The sequence below is a fragment of the Pan troglodytes genome, chromosome 14, assembly GCF_028858775.2.
Source record: "Pan troglodytes isolate AG18354 chromosome 14, NHGRI_mPanTro3-v2.0_pri, whole genome shotgun sequence".
In the NCBI taxonomy this organism is placed as follows: domain Eukaryota; kingdom Metazoa; phylum Chordata; class Mammalia; order Primates; family Hominidae; genus Pan; species Pan troglodytes.
The window spans coordinates 18,946,488-18,959,465 of NC_072412.2; the positions used below are offsets into that span (position 1 = coordinate 18,946,488).

General features: G+C 41.3%; 1 protein-coding gene across 15 annotated transcripts in view; it reads right to left on the bottom strand.

The window, feature by feature from the left end:
* PSPC1 (paraspeckle component 1) overlaps positions 1 to 12,978 on the bottom strand; it is a 109,391-nt gene that overhangs the window by 65,500 nt on the left and 30,913 nt on the right. For all 15 annotated transcript variants that reach the window (XR_008538646.2, XR_008538649.2, XR_008538648.2 and 12 more), the window contains exon 5: positions 4,378 to 4,462. Coding sequence is in view for 5 of the 15 variants with exons in the window: in XM_063792406.1 (XP_063648476.1) it covers positions 4,378 to 4,462 (85 nt within the window). In the remaining 10 variants the exon portion in view is untranslated. The remainder of the gene's footprint in view (positions 1 to 4,377; positions 4,463 to 12,978) is intronic.

A 12,978-nucleotide genomic window follows, 5' to 3' on the forward strand; every position in this document is an offset into this window, starting at 1 on the left:
GCCCAGAACTCCTGGGTTCAAGCAATCCGCCCACCTCAGCCTCCTAAGTAGCTGGGACCACAGGCCCACTAACACCTTTCTTCTGTTCCAATACCTTATCCAGAATCCCACATTGCATTTAGTCGTTATTTCTCCTTAGTCTCCAGCAGTCTGTAACAGTTCAGTCTTTCTATCTTTCATGAACCTGACACTATTAAAGAGAACTGATTATTTTGTAGAATGTCCTTGAATTTGGGTTTGTTTTTTCTCATAACTGGAATGATTATGCATATCTGGTAAGAATATCACAGAAATAATGTTATATCCCATTCAGTGAATCATATCAAGGGGCTCCTGATGTCAACTGTCTTATTACAGGTGATATGAAATTTAGTGTTTGGTTATGGTGGTGTCTACTGGGTTTCTCCACTTTAAATTTAATATTTTTTCCATTTGTATACAAATTTGAGACTATGCAAAAACCCTGTTTCTCAAGTTTCGCCCACCAACTTTGGTATCCATCAAAAAAGCTTGTCTGTAGCAATTATTATTAAAGATCGAGGCACCAGTTATGTTCATTGTTACTGAAGCTTCTAGGGCCTCTCAGTAGAAAAAGCCATAAAATACAGCATATGGGGCAGGCATGGTGGCACATGCCTGTAATATCAGTGCTTTCGGAGGCTGAGGCAGGAAAGATCACTTGAGGCCAGGAGTTTGATACCAGCCTAAGCAACATAGCATAATCCCATCTCTATAAAAAAATAAAAATTAAAAAATTAGCTGGGTGTGGTGGTAAACACCTATAGTCCCAGCTACTTGGGAGGCTAAGGCAGGATTGTTTGAGCTCAGGAGTTCGAGGTTACAGTCAGCTATGATTGCGACACTGCACTTCAGCCTGAGTGACAGGGCAAGACCTTGTCTCTTAAATAATTTTTTTTAATTAAAAATAAAATACAGTATATGTATACATATTAACCCATACATAAACACACATCTATATTTCTGCATGTATTTGTCAATATTAAACACCAGAGTTCATACCTCTGATTCAAATCACACTCACACAGGATTTTAAGTTTAGCCGTTCATCTTTCTCTAATGATGAGAAACTTGAGTCTCATTATCCACAATATACAGTCATACCTTGGTATGTGCAGGGGATTGGTTCCAGAACCTCCCCCAGATACCAGAATCCACTGATGCTCAACTCCCTGACATATGGTGTAGTATTCGCATATAACCTATGCACATCCTCCTACACACTTAAAAACATCTCTACTTATAATACCTAATACAATGTAAAGACTATGTAAACAGCACTGTTTACAGAGAATGACAAGTAACAAAAAGTCCTCCTACACACTTAAAAGCATCTCTAGATTACTTATAATACCTAACACAATATAAAGGCTATGTAAATAGTTGTTATACTGCACGGTTTAGAGAATGACAAGTTAGCCGGGTGCGGTGGCTCACGCCTGTAATCCCAGCACTTTGGGAGGCTGAGGCGGGAGGATCACGAGGTCACGAGTTCGAGACCATCCTGGCTAACACGGTGAAACCCCGTCTCTACTAAAAATACAAAAAAATAGCCGGGCATGGTGGCACGCGTCTATAGTCCCAGCTACTTGGGAGGCTGAGGCAGGAGAATGGCGTGAACTCGGGAGGCGAAGCTTGCAGTGAGCCGAGATTGCGCCACTGCACTCCAGCCTGGGCGACAGAGCGAGACTCCATCTCAAAAAAAAAAAAAAAAAAAGAGAATGACAAGTTTAAAAAGTCTGTTAATGTTAGTATATACACAATTTTTCCCCAGATATTATCAATCCACAGTTGGCGGAATCCATAGATGTAGAACCCACAGATACAAGACTGTAGGTACTAATCTGTTCATGTAACGTATACACACAAAGTGGTTTCAGAACTACTAGCCCATATGCCTAACTAGCTTACAGAATTTATGTATGGTTCTTATCATTAGTATTATGATATCCAGTCAACACACTATTTTCCAGTTATTTAGGTTCCTTGTTACCTTCCCTATCCCCTTTCAATGTGATGATGTTATTCATTTGTAAGACAATTAGGTTAATTTCTTGTATTTTTGTATCCTATTTTGGAATCCACCCCTCATATTGTTTGGTTTTAATGATTTATTTTTTGCTTACATGAGGGGTAGGTATAATTTCAAAAAGCCTAGCTGTCATCTCTAAGTTTTAAGAGGAAAAAGCTGGATTCAGGTAAGACTTTATGTTAGGGGAGAGGAGGTTTCGTTGTCTTTGTTAAAAATAGAAAAGATCTGGCCGGGCGTGGTGGCTCACGCCTGTAATCCCAGCACTTTGGGAGGCCGAGGCAGGTAGATCACCTGAGGACGGGAGTTCAAGACCAGCCTGGCCAACATGGTGAAGCCCCGTCTCTACTAAAAATACAAAATAAGGTGGGCATGGTGGCGCAAGCCTGTAATCCCAGCTAGGAGGCTGAGGCAGGAGAATCACTTGAACCTGGGAGGCAGAGGTTATAGCGAGCCAAGATCGCACCATTGCATTCAAGCCTGGGCAGCAAGAGCGAAACTCCATCTCCAAAATAAAATTTTAAAAAAAAGTAGAAGAGATTTGAACACGTCTGTATAAAAAGGAAAAAAGAAAAGTTTTTAAAAAGGTTCCTGAGGAAGGCACATTTGTGATGTTGAGAGTTGTTAAAAAAAAAAAAAAAAAAAACAGTGGTTCTCAAGCTTTCAGATCTATCTGAATGCTGGAGGATTCCAGGTGGCTGGGCCTCACCACTATTGTTTCTCATTCAGTAGTTCTGCAGGGAGGCTTGAGACTACATTCCTAACAGTTCCCTAGGTGAAATGTTAATGCTGTCTGTCCAGGGAATATGATTTAAGAATGAATTGGGGCCGGGCACGGTGGCTCACGCCTGTAATCCCAGCACTTTGGGAGGCCAAGGCGGGCGGATCACCTGAGGTCCGGAGTTCGAGACCAGACTGACCAACATGGAGAAACCCCGTCTCTACTAAAAGTACAAAATTAGCCAAGCGTGGTGGCACATGCCTGTAATCCCAGCTACTCGGGAGGCTGAGGCAGGAGAATGGCTTGAACCCGGGAGGCAGAGGTTGCTGTGAGCCGAGATCGCGTCATTGCACTCCAGCCTGGGCAACAAGAGCGAAACTCCCTCTCAAAAAAAAAAAGAATGAATTGGGTAGAGTAAAATCACATAGAAATATTTATAAATGGATAAACTCAGGTACAAAGTTTGAAGAAACACATCAAAATATACAGAATATCACCTATCTGTAGACCAGAGAAGCTTCAAATTTGTTCACGGTTTTTCACTTTTTTCTTTACTTTTACTTCCCCATGAACACCTTATTTTCTTACCACAAGCACTTTACATTTTTAAAGCAAATACTATTTTCAAAAACAGATTTCTACATTTGCTTTAACTATCATAGCTTTGTTCATAATATTTCCTAACTAGTATGATTTTTGAACCTTTGAAGAGTAATGTTTATACCATTATATTTTGCAATTAAACACCACAGGCACAAGGTGAGCTATCAATGTGGGTTTATATATCTTGAATTAACCACTCTCTCAAACATCCTTACTTAAACCTAAAAGATTTCAAGCTGACCATCACGATTGTCTATTATGTACTGAGATTTTAAGTCCCCATAACCCCTTTTAACACGGAGTCAACTTCCAGAAATCTTTTTTTTTTTTTTTTGAGATGGAGTCTCACTGTGTAGCCCAGGCTGGAGTGCAGTGGCAAGATCTCAGATCACTGCAACCTCCGCCTCCCGGATTCAAGCGGTTCTCCTGCCTCAACACCCTGAGTAGCTGGGATTACAGGCGCGTGCCACCACAGCCAGCTAATTTTTTAGTTTTAGTAGAGACAGGGTTTCACCATGTTGGCCAAGCTGGTCTCGAACTCCTGACCTCATGTGATCTGCCCACCTCAGCCTCCCAAAGTGCTGGAATTACAGGCATGAGCTACTGCCCCCAGCCTCAGAAATCTTGTTTAAAAATTATCAGAAGCACAAAGTTACATAAAGATATTCATAGTAGAGTTATACACATAACAAAATAAATAAGAGCAACGCAAATATATCCATCTCTGGAAAAATGGATATTCACAGCATATTCTTACAATAAATTACATATAATAATACCTAAAACCCTTGTTTAACTTCAAAGTTTAGCATTCAAAGTGCCCTTAACCAGCTAAAAACTAGCAAAGAATTATGCTACATTACGAAGTAATTCACTGTACGTGGTTAAAATGGGCAATTTTTCTATTTTTCCTGTGATACTCAACTTATACAACTTGTAACAGGTTGTGGGGAGTTTTTATTAATAAGACATACAATTCATGTTTCTTAAAATGATCTTCTTTTACCTTAGTTGTATTTGCTTCCGTTTTTGCAACTCTTGGTTTCTGAGTTCTTCCAAGCGTCTGAGTTCTTCTTGACGCCTCATTAGATCTATAAAATAATGACTGCACATTAATATTTTTAGTTTCCCTTTCCATATTTTTATACCAATAAGCATAGAAGTTCTCTATCACTGGCAATATATTGGTATATTACTCATTTTATAATAATGTAAGCTGGGTAATTAAATAAATATCCTTTCTGAGCACGTTTCTTCACGTATATAAAAAAGAGTATTCAAGTTCATTCTTGGCCAGGTGCAGTGGCCCACGCCTACAATCCCAGTAATTTGGGAGGCCAAGGCAGGCGTATCACTCGAGGCCAGGAGGTTGAGACCAGCCTGGCCAACAAGGCAAAACCCCAACTCTACCAAAACTACAAAAATTAGCTGGGCATGGTGGTGCGCGCCTGTAGTCCCAGCTACTCAGAAGGCTGAGGCAGGAGAATCACTTGAACCCGGGAGGTGGAGGATGCAATGAGTTGAGATTGTGCCACTGCACTCCAGCCGGAATGACAGAGCAAGACTCCATCTCAAAAACAAGTTCATTGTTAGGGGAAAAACACGTAATAAACTCATCTTGGCTGGGCGCAGTGGCTCACGCCTTATAATCCCAACACTTTGGGAAGCCCAGGTGGGCAACAGAGTGAGATGACTCAATCTCAAAAAAAAAAATAAATAAAATCAAATAAATAAATAAATAAAAATTCATCTTTACGTCAAGAAATTAAAATAGGTAGGCTGGCTTGTGCCTGTAATCCCAGCACTTTGGGAGGCCGAGGCAGGCGGATCACTTCGGCCGAGGAGTTCGAGACCAGCCTGAGTAACACAGTGAAACCCTGTCTACAAAAAATACAAAAATCAGGGCCAGGTGTGGTGCCTCACGGGTGGAATCTCAACACTTTGGGAGGCCAAGGCAGGCGGATCACCTGAGGTTGGGAGTTCGAGACCAGCATGGCCAACATGGCGCAACCCCATCTCTACTAAAAATACAAAAATTAGCTGGGTATGGAGGTGCACGCCTGTAATTCCAGCTACTCGGGAGATTGAGACAGGAGAATCACTTGAATATGGGAGGCAGAGGTTGCAGTGAGCCAAAATTGCACCACTGCACTCCAGCCTGGGTTGCACAGCAGAACTGTCTCTAAAATAAAATAACAAATTATAATTGTTTTCAGCAGCAAATGCAAAGCCCCAACACATGCCTTCAGAGACACCAGCAGAGAGCACTTAAGAACCAGACCAGACAAACAGGAATCATGACATAAAACCCAAGGAACCTCCCTCGCAACACAATTAGCATGAAATTCCTCCCTAACTAAGCCAATGTCTTACGAAGAAGAGGAGTGAGGAGAAAATTCTTCAAAGAAGAAAGCAAAGATAAATGCTGATATAAACAAGACTTTTCAACAACAAAAAAGCATTTCCACTAACACCAATCCCTGCCATATCAAGAATGGGGGGATTCCAGAGTAAGATAATGAAAAGTACAGTTGTATTGCACATCTAAGAAGTAGTGTATAAACTTTCCACGTTAAAAATCTCCAAAGCTAAAAATCTTTGTGTGTGATTTTGTATAAAATTATGTATGTATACATGCATATATTTTAAAATAATAAAATGTTAAAATACTCTGGATGGCACAATTGCTGGTTGCTTTTATTTTCCTTTTCTCTTTATATCTGAAATGTCTAAAGTGAACAAATTACCTCAACTGAATGTTTCTTAATAAACACCTGTACTCAAGAGTTGACTCGTATAATACTACAGCTAAAGTTAATCTAAGGTACCAATAACCCAAACTTCATAACAATAGCAAGACAGGCATCATAACCATAACAAGGTAAATATTGTTCTCCCCATTTTACAGATTAAAAACAGACATTTATAAATTATGCAAAAAAAAAGGATTCAGACAGATTATAAAGTTGCCCCAGCTATTACATGATTCAACTGGGATGCCAGGCCAAACCTCTCCTTATTCCAAAGCTCTTTCAAAAAAGTATGCCAAACCTAGTTGATCAGACTCAATTGGAAAACTTAAAAATATGCATTTGGGGATGTTGCTAAGAAAAGTCTGTTTTGGTATATGAGACAGGGCCCAGGAAGTTCTCATAATAGGCCCATAGAGAAAACACTTGATTATCTGAAAAATGTTAAACATGACTGCAATTATTTCGAACCTTTATAACATAATTCTCAACCTTAAATACTCATTAGAATTACTTAAATACCTGACCAGTATTTAAGTAATGGCTCACACCTGTAATCCCAGCACTTTGGAAGGCTGAGGCAGGCGGATCACCTGAGGTCGGGAGTTGGAGGCCAGCCTGACCAACATGGAGAAACCCCGTCTCTACTAAAAACACAAAAATTAGCCGGGCGTGGTGGCGCATGCCTGTAATCAGAGCTACTCAGGAGGCTTAGGCAGGAGAATCACTTGAACCCGGGAGGCGGAGGCTGCAGTGGGCTGAGGTCACACCATTGCACTCCAGCCTGGGCAACAAGAGCGAAACTCCATGTCAAAAACAAAAAAATTACTTAAATACCTTTTTTGTTTTTTCTCTCAGAGACAGGGTCTCACTCTGGCACCCAGGCTGGAGTGGCATGATGGTAGCTCACTACAGCCTCAAAAACTTGGGCTCAAGAGATCTTCCCACCGCAGTCTCCCCAACAGCCAGGACTGACAGGCTTTTAACCTCTCAGATCTTATCACCTTACCTGTAACATTGGTATAATTAGCTCAAAGGCTCCAACAATGAAATTATCAAATAAGCACAATTACCTAATACTTAAAAGAACTATAAACTTAAAACTACCATTTTATGCTGACTAAATTATATATTTTTTAAAGTTCCTAATACCCAAAGTTCCTGATATTTCACTAAAGCTTATACATCTGTACACTGCCATGATAATATCTTTCTAGGGGAAAAAACTGTAAAAAGTACATAACTAGAGATGTCTTTTTTTTTCTTTTTTTTCTTTTTTTTGAGACAGAGTCTCGCTTTGTTGCCCAGGCTGGAATGCAATGGCGAGGTCTCGGCTCACTGCAACCTCTGCCTACCAGGTTCAAGCAATTCTCCTGCCTCAGCCTCCCAAGTAGCTGGGATTACAGGCGCCCACAACCGCGCCCAGCTAATTTTTGTATTTTTAGTAGAGATGAGGTTTCACCATCTTGGCAAGGCTGGTCTTGAACTCGTAACCTTGTGATCCACCCGCCTTGGCCTTCCAAAGTGCTGGGATTAAAGGCGTGAGCCACCGCGCCCGGCCCAACTAGAGATGTCTTTATCTTTTGATCCAGGAAATTACACTCAGGAACTTTTCTTAATAAAATAAAGCCATCTACAGTCATGAAGGCATCATCTACCGTATTACTTACTAAACCAAATAACACTTTGAAATGCTTTCCTGGCTGGGCACAGTGGCTTACCAAAGTGGGAGGCTGCCTCGGCCTCCGAAAGTAATCCCAGCACTTTGGGAGGCCGAGGCGGGTGGATCACTTGAGGTCAGGAGTTTGAGACCGGCCTGGCCAACATGGCAAAATACTGTCTCTATTAAAACTACAAAAATAAGCCGGGCATGGTGGCACACGCCTGTAGTCCCAGCTACTCAAGGAGGATGAGGCAGAAGAATCACTTGAACCTGGGAGGCACAGGTTGCAGTGAGCAGAGATTATGCCAACGCAGTCCAGCCTGGGTGACACAGCAAGACTGTCTCAAATTAATTAATTAATTAATTAAAATGCTATCCTAACAAATTTAATGATAAAATTACATGAAATTATATGCTATAATTTCAATGTATCATAAATACAGGTACAGAAAAAAGGAATATAAACAAACTAAAATTTTGATTTGCTAGACTGTAAGACAGTGTTTTCTCAATTTAAAATTGCACAAGTCATGAAAACTGAATGTATAAGTTCTGATCTAACAATTTTATTTTCTAAAAATACTAGTCTCTTTATTTTTCTTTCAGTTTTTATTTTACCGCTGATCTGTCCAGATTTATGACACTGAATTAATTTTTTTTTTTTTTTTGAGATGGGAGTCTCGCTCTGTCGCCCTGGCTGGAGTGCAGTGGCGTGATCTCGGCTCACTGCAACCTCCACCTCCTGGGTTCAAGCAATTCTCCTGCCTCAGCCTCCCAAGTAGCTGGGACTACAGGCACATGCCACCAGGCCTGGCTAATTTTTTGTATTTCCAATAGAGATGGGGTTTCACCATGTTAGCCAGGATGGTCTCGATCTCCTGTCGGCATTAATGTTCTTTAATCATAAACCTCACATGTATTTAAATCCTAATATCTCAAGTAGGTTCAGGCATGACTGTTCTGTTCTTCACTTATGTGATGTTTATCCTCTGTTGATTTCTTTAAGAAGGGCTCACAGCAACATATTTGTTTTGTTTTTTGTTTTTTGTTTTTTTGAGACGGAGTCTCACTCTGTCGCCAGGCTGGAGTGTGGTGGTGCGATCTTGGCTCACTGCAACCTCCGACTCCCTGGTTCAAGCGATTCTCCTGCCTCAGCTACCCGAGCAGCTCACACCTATAATCCTAGCACTTTGGGAGGCTGAGGCGGGCGGATCACAAGGTCAGGAGTTCAAGATCAGCCTGACCAACATGGTGAAACCCCATCTCTACTACTAATACAAAAATTAGCCGACTGTGGTGGCATGCACCTGTAATCCAGGCTACTCAAGAGGCTGAGGCAGGAGAATCACTTGAAACACGGAGGCAGAGGTTGCAGCAAGCCGAGATTGCGCCACTGCACTCCAGCCTGCGCAACACAGCGAGACTCCGTCTCTAAATAAATAAATAAATGTTAAAAAAAATAAATAAATGTAATGGAGCCAGGCGCAGTGGCTCACGCCTGTAATCCTGACACTTTGGGAGGCTGAGGCGGGCAGATCACTTGAGGCCAGGAGTTTGAGGCCAGCCTGGCCAACATGGCGAAGCCCTGTCTCTACTGAAAATACAAAAATTAGCCGGGTATGGTGGCTCATGCCTGAGGGAGGAAAATCACTTGAACCCGGAAACCGGAGGTTGTAGTGAGCTGAGATTGTGCCACTGAACACCAGCCTGGGCAACAGAGTGAGACTCCATCTCAAAAAAAAATTTTTTTTTAATGTAATAGGAGTTGAATCTAGAAAGGACTAAATAATTATCAGTAAAGTATAAATCAAACAATTATTATTGTAAGGTACCCATGTGTTCAATAAGAATCAACATTTACGGCTGGGTGTGGTGGCTCACGCCTGTAACCCCAACACCTTGGGAGGCTGAGGCGGATGGATCACTTGAGGTCAGGAGTTCGAGACCAGCCTGACCAACATGGAGAAACCCCATCTCTACTAAAATACAAAATTAGCCAGGCGTGGTGGCGCATGCCTGTAATCCCAGCTACTCAAGAGGCTGAGGCAGGAGAATCGCTTGAACCCAGGAGGTGGAGGTTGCAGTACGCCGAGATGGCGCCATTTCACTCCAGCCTGGGCAACAAGAGTGAAACTCCATCTCAAAAAAATTAAAAAAAATCAACATTTACAAAAATTTTCTGATACATGCATATATATTCTTTGCAGCACTGCTTTTAAAAACAAACTGAAAAGAGAAATTGTTATCGAAAGAGGATGAACTAAACTAATTATACCCATATAAAAGAATATCATACAACCATTAAAAATATAAGGCGGATATTTACATATATATTCATGTAGAAAGTAAAAAAGGTACAGAAAAGGTAAACAGCTTTTTTTTTGGAGACAGAGTCTCGTTCTGTCATCCAGGCTGGAGTACAGTGGCATAATTACAGCTCACTACAGCCTCAAGCTCCCAGGCTCAAGTGATCCTCCCACCTAAGCCTTCCCAAGTAGCTGCAACTACAGACACATGCCACCATGCCCAGCTAATTTCTGTACTTTTGGTAGAGATGGGGTCTCACTGTGTTACTGAGGTTAGTCTTGAACTGCTGGACTCAAGCAATCCTCCCACCTCAGCTTCCCAGTGCTAGAATTACAGGCATGAGCCACTACACCCAGCCAGTTTGTTTTGTTGTTACGATTTTTGGGTTTTTTGCTTACAAATACACAAAAACATCAAATACACAGTCGCATCATAATTCTCTCCCAAGGACTTCAAACTTTACTCCCACTAATAGCCTTTTGATGACTCCACATATGCAAATTTTTTTTCATTAAAGAATACAAAAGAGACTTAAAATACAAAAAGTGATTCCTACAAAAAAGCAGAAGGTGGTAAATAGGGGGACAATTTTTCTGTATTGTTTGAGATTTCTCCTTCCATGATATGTCATGATACATGTTTCTGCGGAACCACACAACTAAGATTAATTACAGTCTCTCCTCAACCTGAATACATCCTTAGGAATGCTGGATGAAATACAAAATTGTAGGCCAGGTACAGTGGCTTATGCCTATAATCCCAGCACTGTGGGAGGTCAAGGCAGGTAGATCACTTGAGGTCAGGAGTTCGAAACCAGCTTGACCAACATGATGAAACCCCATCTCTACTAAAAATACAAAATTAGCTGGGCGTGGTGGTGTACACCTGTAATCCTAGCTACTTGGGATGCTGAGGCAGGAGAATCGCTTGAACTCAGAAGGCAAGAGGTAGGTCTACAGTGAGCTGAAGACCACTGCATGCCAGCTTGGGCGAAGAGCAAGAGTCTGTCTCAAAAAAAGAAAAAAAAAGAAATACAAAATTGTAGAACAAATGGGAGAAAGTTGTAACTTTTTAAATTTTTAAACAAACTACAACTGAAATTTACCAATTGCAGACTTTGGATCAAATAAGTACAAGTACTTCGGCACAAGTGAACCCAGAAGCAGGGAGTAGGACTCAACAAGCAATGTGATTTTCTAATATTATAAACTAAGATATTGTTAACAGAGGCTTTAAATGAACACACACGATAAACAACAAAAAAACTCATGGGAAATAACTTTGCAAAATTACTCTACTTCAAACATCAAAATACCTTCAGGCAAAGTTTTCTAAGAGCTCAAGAAAAAACTGAAGTCTAAGGAAATGTTCTTTGCCATCAATATATCCTCAGTACCTCAGACATGTCTCCCATAACTGACATTAAAGATGTGCTAAATTAGTGAATGTTATACCACTGTTTGTAGCATCAACACAAATCTTTAGTACAGATGCTTCCACATCTAATCAACATTGTTATCTAACTAGGGCACAACCGTAGGTAGGTGGGAAACAAAATGGCAGAGAAGTGCCTAGCAGGCTAAGAGAAAACAATTCATATTGAACAGAAGGGCTAGGGCAACCACAGAGCCCAGGAAACGAAATTTCAAAAATTTCCAAGATGATTCTAATGGGTAATAAAATTTCAAAACCACTGGACTGGACAAACTTTAAGATCTCTTGGCTGGGCACGGTGGCTCATATCTGTAATCCCAGCACTATGGGAGGCCAAGGTGGGTAGATCACTCGAGGCTAGGAGTTCAAGACCAGCTTGGCCAACATGGAGAAATCCCATCTCTACTAAAAATACAAAAAAACTGGCCAGGCACAGTGGCTCATGCCTGCAATCCCAGCACTTTGGAAGGCCGAGGCGGGCGGACCACCCGAGGTCAGGAGTTCAAGAGCAGCCTGGCCAACATGGTAAAACCCCATCTCTACTAAAAATACAAAAAATTAGCCGAGTGTAGAGGCATACACTTGTAATCCCAGCCACTTAGGAGGCTGAGGCAGGAGGATTACTTGAACCCCAGAGGTGGAGGTTGCAGTGAGCTAAGATCACACCAATGCACTCCAGCCTGGGCGACAACAGTGAGACTCCAACTAAAATTTTAAAAAAGCAAAAAAATTAGCCGGGCGTGGTAGCACGCACCTGTAGTCCCAGGGAGGGTGTACTAGGGAGGGTGAGGCACGAGAATTGCCTCAACATGGGAGGCGGAAGTTGCAGTGTGCCGAGATCATGCCACTGCACTCCAGGCTGGGCGACAGAGTGAGATTCTGTCTCAAAAAAAAACAAACAAACAAAAAAAATCTCTCTTCCAGATCTAACAGCTAACGAATGATTCAGTACCTTTATCTCAAATAACAACTTGCACATTTTCCACAAAATAAAAGACAGTTTATCTTTTTTTTTTTTTTTTTTTTTTTTTTTTTTTTTTTTTTTTTGAAATGGAGTCTCGCTCTGTCTGTCGCCCAGGCTGGAGTGCAGTGGCGTGATCTCGGCTTACCGCAACCTCCACCTCCTGGGTTCAAGTAATTCCCTGCCTCCCAAGTAGCTGGGATTACAGGCGCCCGCCACCACATCTGGCTAATGACAGTTTACCTTTAAATCTACTCTAAGATATAAATGAATTCAATTTTGTTAGAAGAGTGAACTTATAGAACTACCAAGCTTAGGGTCCAAATTAAACCAAAACACCTAACTAGTTTCTATGGTTTGCTGGGCTCGATTTTGTTTTAACGTATGTGGCATCAGCACAGTTACTCAATGACTTGATCATAATTGCTCAATAAACATTTACTGAATAGTGATGTACGAAATACTAGAACACACATACCAAAAAAACCTACA